The sequence below is a fragment of the Podarcis bocagei genome (assembly GCF_964188305.1).
Source record: "Podarcis bocagei genome assembly, chromosome: 2".
NCBI classification, from domain to species: Eukaryota; Metazoa; Chordata; class Lepidosauria; order Squamata; family Lacertidae; genus Podarcis; species Podarcis bocagei.
In genome coordinates, this window is record NC_138126.1 from 71844437 (window position 1) to 71859197 (window position 14761).

The 14761-nt window shown below is 41.5% G+C and overlaps 1 protein-coding gene across 2 annotated transcripts; it reads right to left on the minus strand.

Moving 5' to 3' along the window:
* Positions 1–160: 160 nt before the first annotated feature.
* Positions 161–7866, minus strand: WNT8A (Wnt family member 8A). Of its 2 annotated transcripts, none has more exons than XM_081185032.1 (6): positions 7537–7866; positions 5924–5957; positions 5569–5707; positions 3892–4017; positions 3423–3565; positions 161–899 (listed from the first exon to the last, which is right to left on the minus strand). In XM_081185032.1, exons 2-6 carry the CDS (start codon positions 5936–5938, stop codon positions 330–332), a joined length of 993 nt encoding a protein of 330 aa, XP_081041158.1. In that variant the 5' UTR covers positions 5939–5957; positions 7537–7866; the 3' UTR covers positions 161–329. The 2 variants fall into 2 exon arrangements, with proteins under 2 accessions (XP_081041158.1, XP_081041157.1); XM_081185031.1 differs by lacking the exon at positions 7537–7866 and adding an exon at positions 6075–6716.
* Positions 7867–14761: the final 6895 nt, after the last annotated feature.

Consider the following 14761-nt stretch of genomic DNA (forward strand, 5'->3'; position numbering starts at 1 on the left):
AACAAGATAAGGCCACACAGACAAACAGCATGGAGTTTGACACATGGAGGGCTGCTTCACATAGTAGGATTTAACCCACACATTAAAACAGCCACTCATATTATTCAGATTTGAGTCACGTAATACATGGTTGCCTCGCACATTAGAGGAAGGGAGTTTTGTTCCAAATATTGGTCAAATTGAAGATGTGTCCAGAATGGGAGGGCGGGTGACTTGCGTAAGCATGGTCCAAATATATAAAGCTTTTCTGGATGCTCCAAGTAAAAAAATACTGTATGCCTGAAATGTGATCATTTAACAGTTCGCTGGAAGGCTGTCATAGGTAGTAGTTAGACAGCTGCTGATTTGCGTCCTTTGTTTCGCCTCCGAGTGTTATTGGAGGAAGAGCTGTCTTGTCTGGAGCAGTAATGTTTGGTGACTACTTCTTTGCACTGTTCACATTTCACGGTGCAACACCAGATGAACTTGCAGTTGCAGTTGGTGACTGTTTCTGTCTGCCTAGCCTCCGTTTTCAACCCACACTCTGAACAGAGCCTTTTACAGCTCCGCTTCTCCCACTGGGACAGGTTTGTACCGCCTTGCAGGCATTCTCGTCCTTCAGTGCCGCGGAGGCCCAAGGTCATGTTTTTGACGCAGTAGTCAGAAGAGTCCTCCAAGTAGACAAGTTCACCGGATAGCAGGGTGCTGAAGGTCTCAAGTGTGACTCCACGACTGTCTGCACTGTTTGCCGCTCTCATTCTCTTCTTGTCTGTCTCCAGCTTCTGAGCCTGGCGGTATTTGATCTTCAGGTAATTTCCAATCTCTCGAAAATCTGAAAGCTGCAGCCAACAGGTTTGGATGCTGCAGCTCCCGGAGACCCCGTGACATTTGCAAACCTTCTTCATGGTTGCTTTTACAGCCTTGGGAGGAGAGGAGAACAATTAAGAACACCAAGTCTGGAATGAGCCTGAGAAATGTGCCCTCTGTGCCCAGCCCCCAGTTTCACACTGATGTACATCGCAAGGGGCAGAGAGAGGATGTGGGCCATAACATTTAGTGAGACACAGAGAAGAGAAGCACCAGGCAAGACAGCTGTAATAGTGGCCGTCTTCATTTGCCCTTAGTAGGAGAGAAGCCAACAGGTGCCCTTCGGATGTTGCTGGACTCTAACTCCCATCATTCCTGGCTGTGGCTGATGGAGAGTCAAATAACATCTGAAGGACACCTTATTGCAAGCAAAAGAGGACCCAGTACAGGTTTTTTTCCAGGGGGTACTCAAGGGTACGCAGTATCAAAACCTCTTTTTTGTTATTAAAAAGTCTAGGAAAAAAGCACTGCTCACATTTTTAAAAGTTGTGTAGGAGAGGGAATTTAGGCAGGTATAAAGTGTATGATAAACAGCAACTGTCTTCCTTCCCATCAGGGCTTAATTTACCCAGAATGCCCCTAGACCCCAATATAGTAGTAATTCTGGGGAAATTAAGTTAATAGCACCTGCAGCCTTTGCAAAATGTGCTTCCATTTATAGTCCTGGGTTTAGCACCATGCCATTAAAAGCTTTTAATATTTATTTCTTAATTAAGGAAGCTGCTGACCAGTGATAACCATGTTGAGCCCACCATGATGAATGCCAACACTGGGCCTCAGTGACCAAGATTTGGAATAATGCTATCAGAAGCTTTCCTACATCTTAAAAGTTATTTTCCTACATCTTAAAAGTATTTATTTTCCAGGAGCTAAATTTCCTAATTATGTGGAGTTGTTTTAGATGGAAGCAGCATGCCATCCAATCCAATGCATGTTCCTCAAAAATCATTCCTCTGTGTTCAGTGGGGCTTACTCCCCGGTAGGCATAGAATTGCAGCTTGAATTTTCAGTCCAGAAGATACTCAAGACTGGCATGCTTCTATCAGGAATGTATAGGATGCTAGTCCTTTGCCTAAGAGGTTAATCTTCATTGCACCCAAAAATGTGCTTAACAGAACACATTGTTTAAAGTCATATTATATATCAACAGAGATTAAACCAGAAATTTGCTTCTTTAAAAATTCAGTTGCATCACACTAATCAAACAGAACTGATCACCCTTGTGTAAAAACATTCCCTTGTTTTGAAACAGAGTGAGGAGGAGTCATGATGAGACTTGTCCAAGCCACTAGGTTGAACCATGACCAGAGAGCCTAGAACAGAAAACTGATCCACCTAACAGAGAGCAGGCAACAATTTTGCTCAGCCGATTACGGGTCTGGTAGCCATATGGATAGAAGCAAAGTGTATATTTTTGGTTTATGTGTTTGAGAAATTGTTCAGTTTTCTACCCTAGGTGGGGTTGCTTGTCTCCTGAAGGAGCAGTTTCAGGGTGCTTCTGCATCCAGCTCTGTCACTGGAGGCTCAGGTAGTCTCAGTGGCTACAAGTGCCTTTTACCAACTGCAGCTGGTTCGACAGCTATGGCCATTCTTGGAACAGGAAAGCCTTGCCACAACAGTTCATGCATTGGTTACTTCAATGCACTCTACTGCATTACTGCAATACACTCTATGTGGGGCTCCCCTCGTGCTTAATCTGGAATCTGCAGTTAGTGCAGAATGAGAGTACCCATTAACTTTTTTTAGGAAAAAACCCCCACTGCTCTTAGTATATAAAACTCTTAACTTGGAACCAGTTTACCTATGAGATCACTTTGCCATACCTATGCCATACCTCGACCGCTTCAACCAAATTGGCACTACTACAGGTGCCACATAATACCTGTTCCACATTTGTAAGAACTTGACTGCTTGGTGTGGCAGCACCTACAGTGTGGAACTACCTGCCTATTGAGACCTGCACTCTTTTCGGCGCTTGCTAAAAACATTCCTATTTAGACAAACCAATCCAGATGCTTAGAAAACGAGGTGATTTTAATCTGTTTCAGCATTTTAACTTTGGTATGTTTTAAAGTGGGGTTGTACATTTTTCTTGATTTTACTGTCTCTAGTTTTTGTCAACTGCTCTAAGGGTGTGTGTTTTTTACAATCAATCGGTCTATAAATTTTATGAAATAAATAAATACATTTTTACTATTTTCTTGTTTTGTTGCAACCGAATACAAATGAATACAATTGTAAGGGGTTTTTTTGTTTTGTTTTTAAAGTAACCCACTGAAGTGGTAGTTTCTCCATCCTGCTTAAAACAATTAGGTATGCCCCATCTCTATTTCAGAAAATAAGAAGCAGGTAAAATTAATCAGGAATTCACCCTGAGGGCCTGATAAGGTGACTCTGCCCGCATTCAGTGTTGAACAACCCTTATTTCCAGTCAGCCCATGAAATCAGTGAGTCAGTCAGCTTATTCAGAAAAGGACAGCCTGAAGGGGCGACTCTGAGGTCACTCTTCTCTTTGGCCATTTACACATTCTAAAAGAAGTATTTTTCAAATGAAGACTACATATTTTCTCACTTACCAGTCTCCCTGCTTCATTATTGTGCAAATTCATTGAAGCTCTGGTATCATGTGCTGTCTCCAAAGCATCCACAAATTTTTTGGCAATTCTTTCACCAAATTCAACATTGTCACTGCAGCCTCCCCAAACCCATCCTTTTCCACCTGGGGGGACAAAAATAACATAATTTGCAAACTGGTATGAATCTTCCAACAGAAATGGGTTTGAGCACATGGAGGTATCACAGAAGAAACAGGGAAACTGGTAATAGCCAGGTTTGGACCAGAATGAAAGTAGGGGCTAAGAAATATATTTTAATTATAATTTAGTTTGAATTGTATCTTTCTTGCTATTGGGAAGCCAGATTTAGCAACCAAAAACAGCTGGCACAAAGCGCAGAGATGGAGATTCTGCCACCTAGAAGTGTGAAAAGCAAAGCAATACGTAATGAACTCATTCCAGAATTATGCCCACCAAGATGAGGTCTCACCTGCATGTCCCTTTCTTGAGTTATCGCAGCCACAGTTTTCAAATTCTCCCATGCTGCAGTTCCTGGTAAGAGTGTACATTACACCAGCTGAGCTAATGGCATGAACAAAAGACGTCTCCCTGGTAGCTGAAAGAAGGACCAGTCAGCATCAGGAGAAAAGAAAAGGCCAAAATTGTCCCCTACATTTCTTCTTCTACTCTTTCCTGGTCTCTAGATCCCTTTTATAAATCCACTATAACATGAGCATTGATATATAATACTTGACACTAAGCAGGTTTTATTTTTCTGCACTAAACATGGTCTGTGTATCACTAGCATCAGAGCATTATGGAATATATACAATCATTTAACACAGAAACAAAAAAGTCTATGATCACAACTTTTATATCCCAGCTATTGGGCTGGTAAACTATCTTGCTTTAGAGTCATATCATACAAAGTTGGCATGCCTGTTTGGCGAAAGTACAGAGAAGGTACTGTTCTAAAAGCTCTTGGGAAATAAAGCTGCTGCTGCTAATATTTATTTATTTCACAGGTTTATATACCACTTTATAGTTAAAAGCTACAGAAGCTGTGTGCAATACAATAAAATACCAAAGATACAGACTCAAACTAAAAACAATAAAACCATTCTTAAACAAAAATGTCTTAAACAAAAATGTAGCCACCTAAATATGAAGATACAGTACTAGGTACTTCAGCTGGTAATTATTTTCAGAAAGCTGGAGCTGAAACAAGTTCACTTATTCTTGTATTACTGTTGAAGCTTCAATCCTGTACCTTCTTATCTTGGAGTACATCTCATTGAATTCAATGGGATGTACTTCTGAGTAGACTGGCATAGAATTGCACCCATCCATTTAATGTATTATTGAATTTATATCCCACACCTCCTCCTAAAGAAGTCCAGGACAGCAAACACATGGGCCTTAAAACAGTATGTTAAAACTAAAATGACATACATTATAAAATGAAATAACAATAAATAATAAAATATCAGAAATCATCTAAAAACACAGCAGTTTTGTTTTGTTTGTTTAGCTCTTCTTATTCTGGAGATGGATTCCTTCCATTTGCATTTTGTAAGATAGTTTGACTTTTTTTCAAACAAGATAAATAGGAAGAGAGATTGTAGCTTTAAAATATATAGATATGTTCTTGGGTAAATCCAATGTGTTATTTTTTGAGAGGGAGAGGTCTCTCGGGAAAAAGTACCCCCTGATCTGGAAGCACTTTCCCTGTTCTTCAGTAGTGATGGAAATGAGAGCCAGGTTGATGGTGGTTAGACTGTGAGAAAAGAGCTGAAGAAACTTTACTTCCAATTTCCACTCAGCCACGAAGCTCACTAGGTGACCTTTGGCCAGTTGCTCACTTTCAGTCTAACCTACCTCACAAGGCTGTTGTTGTGAAAGGTGAAAGGAGTGCAAAAGAACTTTGTGCCCCAGCCTTATCTCCTTAGAAGAAGGGTGAGGCGAGACGCAATAAATGATAATTTATTCATTTAAAAACCCCAACTCTGAATGTGTTCCAAAAGCATTTTCGTCTGTTCATTTCTTCACACATTCCAGGATCAAAGCCTGACATTGCCAACAAGCCCACATTTCCTCATTAGAAGTTGCCCACCACAGAACCCAGACAGACCTGACTGTAGGAAAGGACATGCAGAAATCCACTTACCACTTCTCAGCTTATTGTGAGTGGAGAGTTGCAGGGTGCTCTCAGGACAATTCCAACGCTCCCAGGCAAACTGGTACTTACACTCTTCAATTCCACGTAGGGCACCAGCAGCCACACTGGACGAATATGTCAAATATGCCTTTAACAGACCCAAAAAGAGGTGAAGTGAGGTGTTTATTTTCTCTCTCAACCCCCCCCCCAAACATCCTTGAAACAGCCAGTTTCTATCCAGTTCCCTTCCATTCTGCAGAAGGAATTGTAGCTTTGTATCAGCAGATGTGGTTACTTCATTCAAGCAGACTACATTGAAAGCTATTTAAACTCACAATATTGAAAAGGGGTGGGTGGGAATTACCTGGGTTCCTGACATCAAAAAGTTGTTCACGGACCTGAAGGAGGGAAAGAGAGAAAAACAACAATAAAACACCTCATTGAACAGAATTTTAAGGCCATCCTTTTTGAAGTGGGTGCGAACCACCTAGTAGCAGTGAGGCTTGAGCTCCTACCATGCTGATATCCTGAAGATCTCTCCGTAAATTCCAATAACAGTAAGGATGGCAAAGGTGCCCCTCTTCATGGTGACTCTGTATTCCACTAGCAGATCCAAAAGCTTTCCCCCCCAGACAACATAGGCTTTTTCTAGATAGGAGCGGGGAGGAGGACACACAGCTAAGATCCTTTTTTTCTATGCCAAATGAGAGATAATCCAGAATAAAGAAAGTTACAGCAACCAAAATCCCAAGTTATTTATAAGCTGAGCTCCTGAAGGGCGTCTATTTGCTGCCCAATGATAAAAGAGCTTCTGATCCAATGGTTGAAAAGATAGCAAAGGAACCGCCTGATGGTGCACTTCAAAAGGCCGGGAGGTAGTTGCCATCTGAATCTCTGTAGTGATTCTGAAGAAGGGCAAACTTGCCTAACAATAGAGAACTTTTAATTCAATTAAGGGAGCTTTTGACTTTAGCTGAAGTGCACTTGCTTTCTCTTTTAAAACAAACAAACACCTCCCCTTCCTTACCCAAGGTCTCTCACCACCATCTCTTCTGCCATTCCCCCAAAATCAGGATCTATTATTTTATTTTATTTTTATTTTAGTTTTTTCTCTCTCTGGGGGAAAAATGGCTACAATGCTTGATGATTCCAATGAAGTCCCAATAGCCATTGCAGGAGCCATCCCACAGTTAATGTGCTGTGGATTTGGCCATAGACTTGAGGTTTCAGCTAGGATTTAAAAAACAAAACAAAAACAAGCAGCAGCAGCAGATTCTAAGGCTTAGAACATTCTATCAGTACCAGTTTAGGCCAGGCACTTTGGCAATCCTGCTTTTACCCAATTAGTTTCTCCTCAGCATGCAGTAGCTTAAGGCGACAGGTTCCTTCCAGAAAATAAAAGCTGGTGATTGTACTTTTTTGCACAAAAGCCCATCCATTCTTTATAACTTGACTTTGGACAAGCAGAATAGAGACCCTGGCAATTTCAGGGAATCTTCCATTGCATACAAACATCTAAAGCAGAAGTGACTGGGAATTGTCAATGGACTTTTCTCTAGCATATGCAAAAGGAAAGTATTTATTAAGCTCATCATGCAATAGATTAGTTTTCCAGCTGCCACAGAACACTGTCTTCTGGGCCTATGGAAAGCTGTGAGTGGGAGCATCATTTGGCATGGGGGGAAAATTCATTTTAGAGTGGAAGCCTATGCATGTTTGCTCAGAAACAAGTGCTCCTTTGTTCAGTGGATCTAACTCCTGAAAGACTATGTAGTGAAAAGCTTAGGGACAATCTGCTTTTCTGAGTATTTTGCAGGATAAATCCCGTTTTCGGCTCCCTATGCCAGTATAACTATGATAAAGTTCACCTCTGTTCTTAAGTTTCCATCAGACATGATCTGTATGAGACGCAATGCCCATCCTATAGTTAGGGCAATATTCATTTGATTTTCTAAAAACAATTAATATTTCACTCACCTGTTTATTTTCTTAATCACTCTGTGAGGCAGATGACTTTAATTCCTACTTTATGGATGAAAAAATGACACCGGTAATTAATTTTCCAAGATCACTAACTGAGCTAATGACAGCTGGGATATGAACCCAGGACTAGTACCACTTGGCTGAACTCCTAAAACAATTTACTCTGGAATAACATAACCAAACTCCATTAAATAACTCCAGAAAAAGTGGTTCAAGTATCTGCAATTAAACTTGTTCTCAAGGAATCTCTTTGCAAAAAAAAAAAAAAGGACAACTTTTGTGAAACAGAAGACACCACTTCTCATAATATGAAACCAGCCATGAAGCTCACTGGGTGACCTTGGGCCAGTCAGTATCTCTCAGTTTAACCTACCTCACAGGATTGTTGTGAGGTAAAATGGGAAGGAGGGGAACTATGTATACCACCTTGACCTTCTTGGAGGAAAGGTGGGATATAAATATGAAAACATACATATACACATACACAGAGTGTAAAATTCCTTGCCTATGAAACAAGGCATCACTGAAACATTTCACCAGCTGTTTTGGTAGCCAGTTCCATACTGCAGCATAAGCCACATGGCCAGGGCAGGCCCAGGGCTCCTTCCCTCTGAAAGACAATTTCCCCTTGACTCCAAGTTTATTAGCAAGCAATAGAAGGAACTTATCATCACCCAAGATCATGTGAAAGGGAAACCTGGAGCCAGTCTGGCAAAGCTGCAAACAAACATTTGCAACCAGAGGATTAAAACAGTGGGCTAGTGAGAATGTAATGAATGCAAAATACCTCTTAATGAGCCCAGAGCTTTCACAGAGTGAATGTATTCCTGCAGGGAAGACAAAACTCTGGCTGGAGTCACTCTCTTAATCATTAACATCCTGGGAAGATAGCTCTTCTTCCAGAGAGCCCGGGAAAGGGCCTGTTTATAATAAAGAGTTTGATGGGAACATGGCTGGCAAATCTGAAGAGGGTTTTCGCATAAAAGTCATTATTTAGCACCTTCAAAAAAAAAATTTGTTTTAAAAGTCTGAAATCCTTATCTATCTAATCTTTATGTTCTGTTTGTGTTCGTCCATTGCATTTTGCCAAAAACAATTACCTAATCATTAAGTACTTGAATAGTAAATTGTGTCAGAAATTCATAGCTGCAGGCGCACTCTGATAATATATCTTTATGAAGACTTAAGACTTCTAAATTAGGTGCGTAGGAAGCTTCGGTAGATAAATCCAGACCCATTGGATCATCTATCTTAGTACTCAGTCTGCATCGAGGATTGAGAACTTATGACACTCAATATGTTAAAGGTAAAGGTACCCCTGTCTGTACGGGCCAGTCGTGACCGACTCTGGGGTTGTGCGCCCATCTCGCTTAAGAGGCTGGGGGCCAGCGCTGTCCGGAGACACTTCCAGGCCACGTGGCCAGCGTGACGAAGCTGCTCTGGCGAGCCAGCACCAGCACCACACACGGAAACGCCGTTTTTACCTTCCCACTATTTATCTACTTGCACTTAAGAGTGCTTTCGAACTGCTAGGTGGGCAGGAGCTGGGACCGAATGACGGGAGTTCACCCCGCCACGGAGATTCAAACCGCCGACCATACGATCGGCAAGTCCTAGGCACTGAGGTTTTACCCACAGCGCCACCCGCGTCCCTTCTCAATATGTTGCTGGACTCCAATTCCCATCAGGCACATCCACCGTGGCCATTGTGGTACCCAGCATCAGAAGGGCCACGTGTTCAACTGAATATTCCTGCATTGCAGGGGGTTGGACTAGATGATCCTCAGGGTCCCTTCCAACTCTACAATTCCCAGTGCTGTGTAAGAATCTGAACCCAGGAATTCAAGGAAGCTCAGCATGTTCGGGTCTGATCAGTACCTGGATAGTTGACCACCAGGAAACACCATGTATGCTGCCTAGATTTCCATTGCAGAAGAAAGGCGATATATAAACAGTACTAAACTAAGACTAGCAATAATGCCGACATTCTTCACAGCCTGAAGCCAGGTAAGTTTTGCAGAGTGTCAGATTTCATTGGAAACCCATCAGTCCTGGTTGCATTTCATAGACTGTTCAACATCAGTCAGACACTTTCAGTGGAATGTAGCTGACTGCTCTGATAAAAATGTTAACTGTTTTTGGTAAATTAATCTAGTTGCAATCTGGGCTTTTCACAGCCCTGCGGTGATGAAGTGATTAGCAGCAATGGGAAGCCCTTGGAGGGAAAGGATAGTTTGTTTTTGGTAGTGAAGAGGGAGCCCACCTCTCATTCTCACAATGTTGTTGGGCAATGCAATGAGTTGCTTTTCCTAGCATGGAGGGAAATAGTGGAGGCTTCAACTGTTGAATTTCTTCCTGTGGTGCAACACTGAAAAAGCAGACGTTCTCTGCCAGGGAAAAGGTGGCAAGAGGATTATGAAATTGTCTTCTTAACGGGGCAAACCTAACCCTATATCTACTGAAAAGCAGCCTACTGACTAGGACAGGGGTAGAGAACCTGAGGGCCTCCTGATGTAGCTGAACTACAGCTCCTATAATCCCATAATCCCTGACCATTGGCCATGCTGGATAGGGTTGAATGAAAGTGGAGTCCAACAACATCTGGAGGACCACAGGTTCCTCATCCTTTGACTAGGATGATAATGGTATTGTTCTAAGTCAAATGAAAGCTCCACATTTGGCGGGCCACATGTTCCCCACTCCCGCTTTAGAGTCCCCAACAATACAACAGAAGCACCTGCTGCTTTTGTGTACAGTACTGCATTTATTTCCCCAACTGCAGTCCTGAATTGATCTTTAATAGTTTGGTGGGTGTCAGTAAAGAAGGCAAAAAAAATCCTGAAAGTTACCATGGAACTTGAAGATTCTGTACAGCAGAATTAGACAAAAGGTAAGAACATAACAAGAATCCTTATCCTGCTGGATCAGACCAAGAACCCAAGCACTCTGTTTTCAGCCATATGCCTCAGGAATGCTTGGAGTAAGACTGCATATGGTATTCTGAGTTCTCATGGCTAATCTCTTTTGACAGAGTTGTCTTCTGGGAGTTTACCTTACCCCCCTTTACAGCCATTTATTAATTATTTTAATGTCTCTCCCCCACCCCTTGTGGCTTGTTATTGTAAGCCAGTATTAGATAGGTAGCCGTGTTGGTCTGCCATGGTCAAAATAAAAAAATTCCTTCCAGTAGCACCTTAAAGACCAACTAAGTTAGTTATTGGTATGAGCTTTCGTGTGCATGCACACTTCTTCAGATACACTGAAACAGTGTATCCACCTTCTCACTATATAGAAGGATCTGGCAACTTCTGTTTCAGTGTATCTGAAGAAGTGTGCATGCACACGAAAGCTCATACCAAGAACTAACTTAGTTGGTCTTTAAGGTGCTACTGGAAGGAATTTTTTTATTAAGCCAGTATTGTTATTGAATGGCTCACAAGCACTGCCTGCCTAGCAAAATGAATGAATGAAGCCTGTGGTCATCACATCATCTTGGGTGATGTATTCTATGTGTTGGTATCCCATGGATCTAGCTATATTTATGGTATTGGCATCTGGTTCCTACAGGATTAGGGCAGTGAGGTTCTATACTGGCCTTATCCCAAAGTCAATAAAAAGCGGGGAAAGTATAACAGCAGTCAGAAGTTGGGAAATAATAAGTTTTACAGGGTAGTCCCCTGTACTGTATTGCCTAAATGGAAAAATATAACATAGACATCTTTCTCCTTACCTGCACCTCGGATTTGATTTTATAAGGAATTGTTATATGCAGCTATACTGTTTAGCTGTGTTCATGTTGTACTGTATATGCTATTTTGGAATATTAATTGTTTCCTATAATCAAACGATTTTAAAAACTATAAGAAAAAGAGAAAATGGTGAAACTACATGCAGCCATGAGAAACCTCATTCTATCAAGGTTTACTCATAAATTCAAAATAATTCCAATAGGAGGTACTCCCAGATAAGTGTGTCCAAGGTGGCAGTCTCACTGTGTCAGGGATATGCGGTTGGGATAGTTGGCAGAAACTGAATAGAATGATAGTTACAACTATTCCGCTATGGCGCAAATGTGTGAAAAGTGGAGAGGAACATTTGAAAATTATATATATATAGCAGGTAATGCCTCCAAAAAAATCCAACTTTTGCTCCCTTGCCCAGGCATCAGATCCTACATTGCAAAGCTCTGCAATAACAACAACAACACCTGGGTAATTACAAAGATTCTCCCCTTCCTTAAAGACCTATAACAAGGCCTTTCTTTATTGTGTTCATCTGCATTGCTCTCCATGGGAGGTCAGAATACATCCCCTATGTGTGATGCCATATACTATACAGAAACTCACAACGGGGTGGGGAAGGTTTCTTGGATGACTCATTTCCCTGCACTGTTTTGTTTTCAACTTAACCACTTGTAGTCACATATATAATTGGAGATGACTATCTGAAGACATTCAAGAGCAATGTGCTATCTTCCCATTTAAAGGCACTAAATATGTGTTCCCATATCCACTTACCTGAGAGGAGTCCCTGCTGGACTCAGTGGGGCTTCCTTCTTGGCAGATATTATAGAATTGCACTGTAATCAACCCTACATTCAGTACTATCCTTTTAACATTATCCATTTTTTGTTTGTTTGTGTTTCTCATATATATTAGTTTGCTCACAAAATATAGTGGTGAGGTGTAATTAATTTTATTAACGATGTGTAATTATATGGACCCTGAAGACCACCAGCTTGAAACACATGTTGGAAACCTAATTTTACATAAATAGTGAGAATTATACCTGCTCTCCTCCCCGCCCCCCCTTCCTGTAGATTTTTGCCACAGTGAACATTTCCTTCTCAATTAGTATGATGCTTCTTTTGACTGAGAGACTCCCGCTGGATGTTTATAGATGAAATTGCTTTGTTGAATAGGGCATTTAAACACAACTTGTTAGCAGACAATCTCATGAATGGAATCCCTCCACACCCAAGCCTCAGAGGATGCAAGACAGGGGCAAGGTGGTGCTCCAGATAGTCTTAGATTCTATCACACTTGCCAGCATGACCAATTACTGGGGATGATAGGAACTGTAGTTCAATACTGAAGGAGGGCCACAGGCCCTCCACCCCTGATCTAGGTGTGCAAATATGTGGCATGAAATATTTCACCCATCTCCTATCAGAATATATAGCTAGTTCAAAACATTATGTCAAAACAGAGTTCAGAACAATCATTGGAACTTTCAAATATCTTTCCAAAGGCTGGACTTCTGATCTGAGAAATTTGCATCCACTCCCAATGTATTTTCTTGTGATTAATTTATTGGCACCAGGACATCCAGATTCCAGGTGTTTGCAGATGCTGTGGATTTAGAATGACTGCTGACTCCTATGTTACTGTCTCTTGCAGTTCAAATAGCAGACCTGGTACTAGTAGGGTTGTTGCAGATGGCAGAAACAACAACTGCAGCTCAAGGCTATAATACCGGTTGAGGTACTTGAGATATCTTTATCTCTCCTATCCCAGTTTATAATACTACAGTGTTAAATCAATTGGAAGGGAAGTTACTTCTTAGATGCAGAGTTTGGGAGAGCTGGCAAGCCTAACAGGGCAGGTGGAAGTCTTACTGTCTCCTTTCTAACAAGTATCCTTCAAATCTCCCATACATTATATGCAAAAAAATGAAAATGAATGTGTCTTTCTCCACAATTATACCTGCTGTACAATGAAATGCCTTTAGTTCTGTGACCATGAGTAACACATGACTTATCTTTGTTTGTCCCAGCAGTCTTAGGTCCCCAAAGAAGCTTTCTATAGAAATGTTATCAGCAGGAATTTGCAGCTTTGGGCTGAACCTTTGGGGATGGACTGAAGCTTTATGATAAGACGTATCTAGTGTGCAAATTGAATTATGTTAAACATTCATCATAGTAGGGCGTCTGATAGGTGGCAGTCTATAGCCTAGGGTCAGATAGCCATCAACCTAGGTAATGTTAGCAGGACACTACTAACATTAAACCCAAGAATGTTATTGTTTTAGACAATGTGAAGGACACCCCCTTTATTACAAAAAATAAAATAAAAATCTGACCAACTGACTGGCAGATATCCCCTTTATGCTTTTCCAAAATGGACATCCTCTCTTTTCTCGAGAAGGTTGCAATAAGCAGATAAGTGGCCTAACTGATAAAATCTGGGCACATTCCTCTGCAATGCTGCGACCCCAGTGACTTCTGTGTGAAATTCCTTGTGGAAATCATATGCACCATATTTACCAAATTCCTTCAGCAGCAGTGATGGCTAACCAGAAGCCCAGCTGCTAATCAGCCCCATCACTCACTCCTTTTTTTAAAGATCCCCCTAAACCCCACCAATTTTGTTAGTGACAGACGCAAAAAAGTAGGCACAGTCCAATACCCTGATGATGTAAATTGCCCCCTCCTCCCTCATCAATCAATCTGATGAGTGAGGAGAAGGCGATTTGTATTACAATTACCATAGTGGAGCTGGACTCAGCCTAGAGATTTAAACCTCTCCATGGAGTTCAGCCCTATGAAGGCAAGGGAACAAATTGCCCCTCCCATATCATCAGATGGATTATTTGATAAGTAGGGAAGGGGCAATACTGATCTGCACAGGTCATCTGAGGAAGAGTGGTTGTGTGTCTAAGACTGAAACTTATATTCTCCTAACTTGAGATCAGTCTTAATTTATAGATGATTTTCAGGAAAGGGTGCATAAGTGTGTTGATAACCATCTTAGTGGTGTAGTAATAAAACTACTAGAACATTTGCAAAAATATTAAGCAGGTATAGCTTCAAATTGGATGGGGAACCATATGTTGAGATTCCTGCATTGGAGGGGTTAGGACCATGGGCAAAGCCAGGATTTTTGTTAGGGGGACAGGACTTTTGGGGGGCAGAACTGATGTGATTGGTCAGTTAGTTAAGTATTTCTATTGTTTTACTTGATCGGGGGGGGGGGGGCAGCTGTTAAAGATACCGGGTACACTGCCTGGCAGTGGCTTCCCAAAGTTTTAAACTTGGATCTTTCCCAGCCACGCTTCTAGATGCCAGGGATTAATCCTGGGGCATTCTGCAAGCAAAGCAGTTGCTCTTGAGCTATGTGCAGATGAATCACTGCTGTTGCATTTGAAACAGAATGTGCAAGAACCCTGGAATTCCACATCCACACGGCACAAGTAAGGCCAAGGAATGTATGTGGCTTAT

What these genes read in the sequence shown, in the direction of transcription:
- WNT8A (XM_081185031.1), bottom strand. Translation starts at nt 6,145, where the DNA reads ATGAAGAGGGGCACCTTTGCCATCCTTACTGTTATTGGAATTTACGGA. An exon ending in ATCTTCAGGATATCAGCATG is followed by an intron (nt 5,958 to 6,074) that starts GTAGGAGCTCAA and finishes TCCCTCCTTCAG; the next exon opens with GTCCGTGAACAACTTTTTGA. An exon ending in TTTTGATGTCAGGAACCCAG is followed by an intron (nt 5,708 to 5,923) that starts GTAATTCCCACC and finishes GGTCTGTTAAAG; the next exon opens with GCATATTTGACATATTCGTC.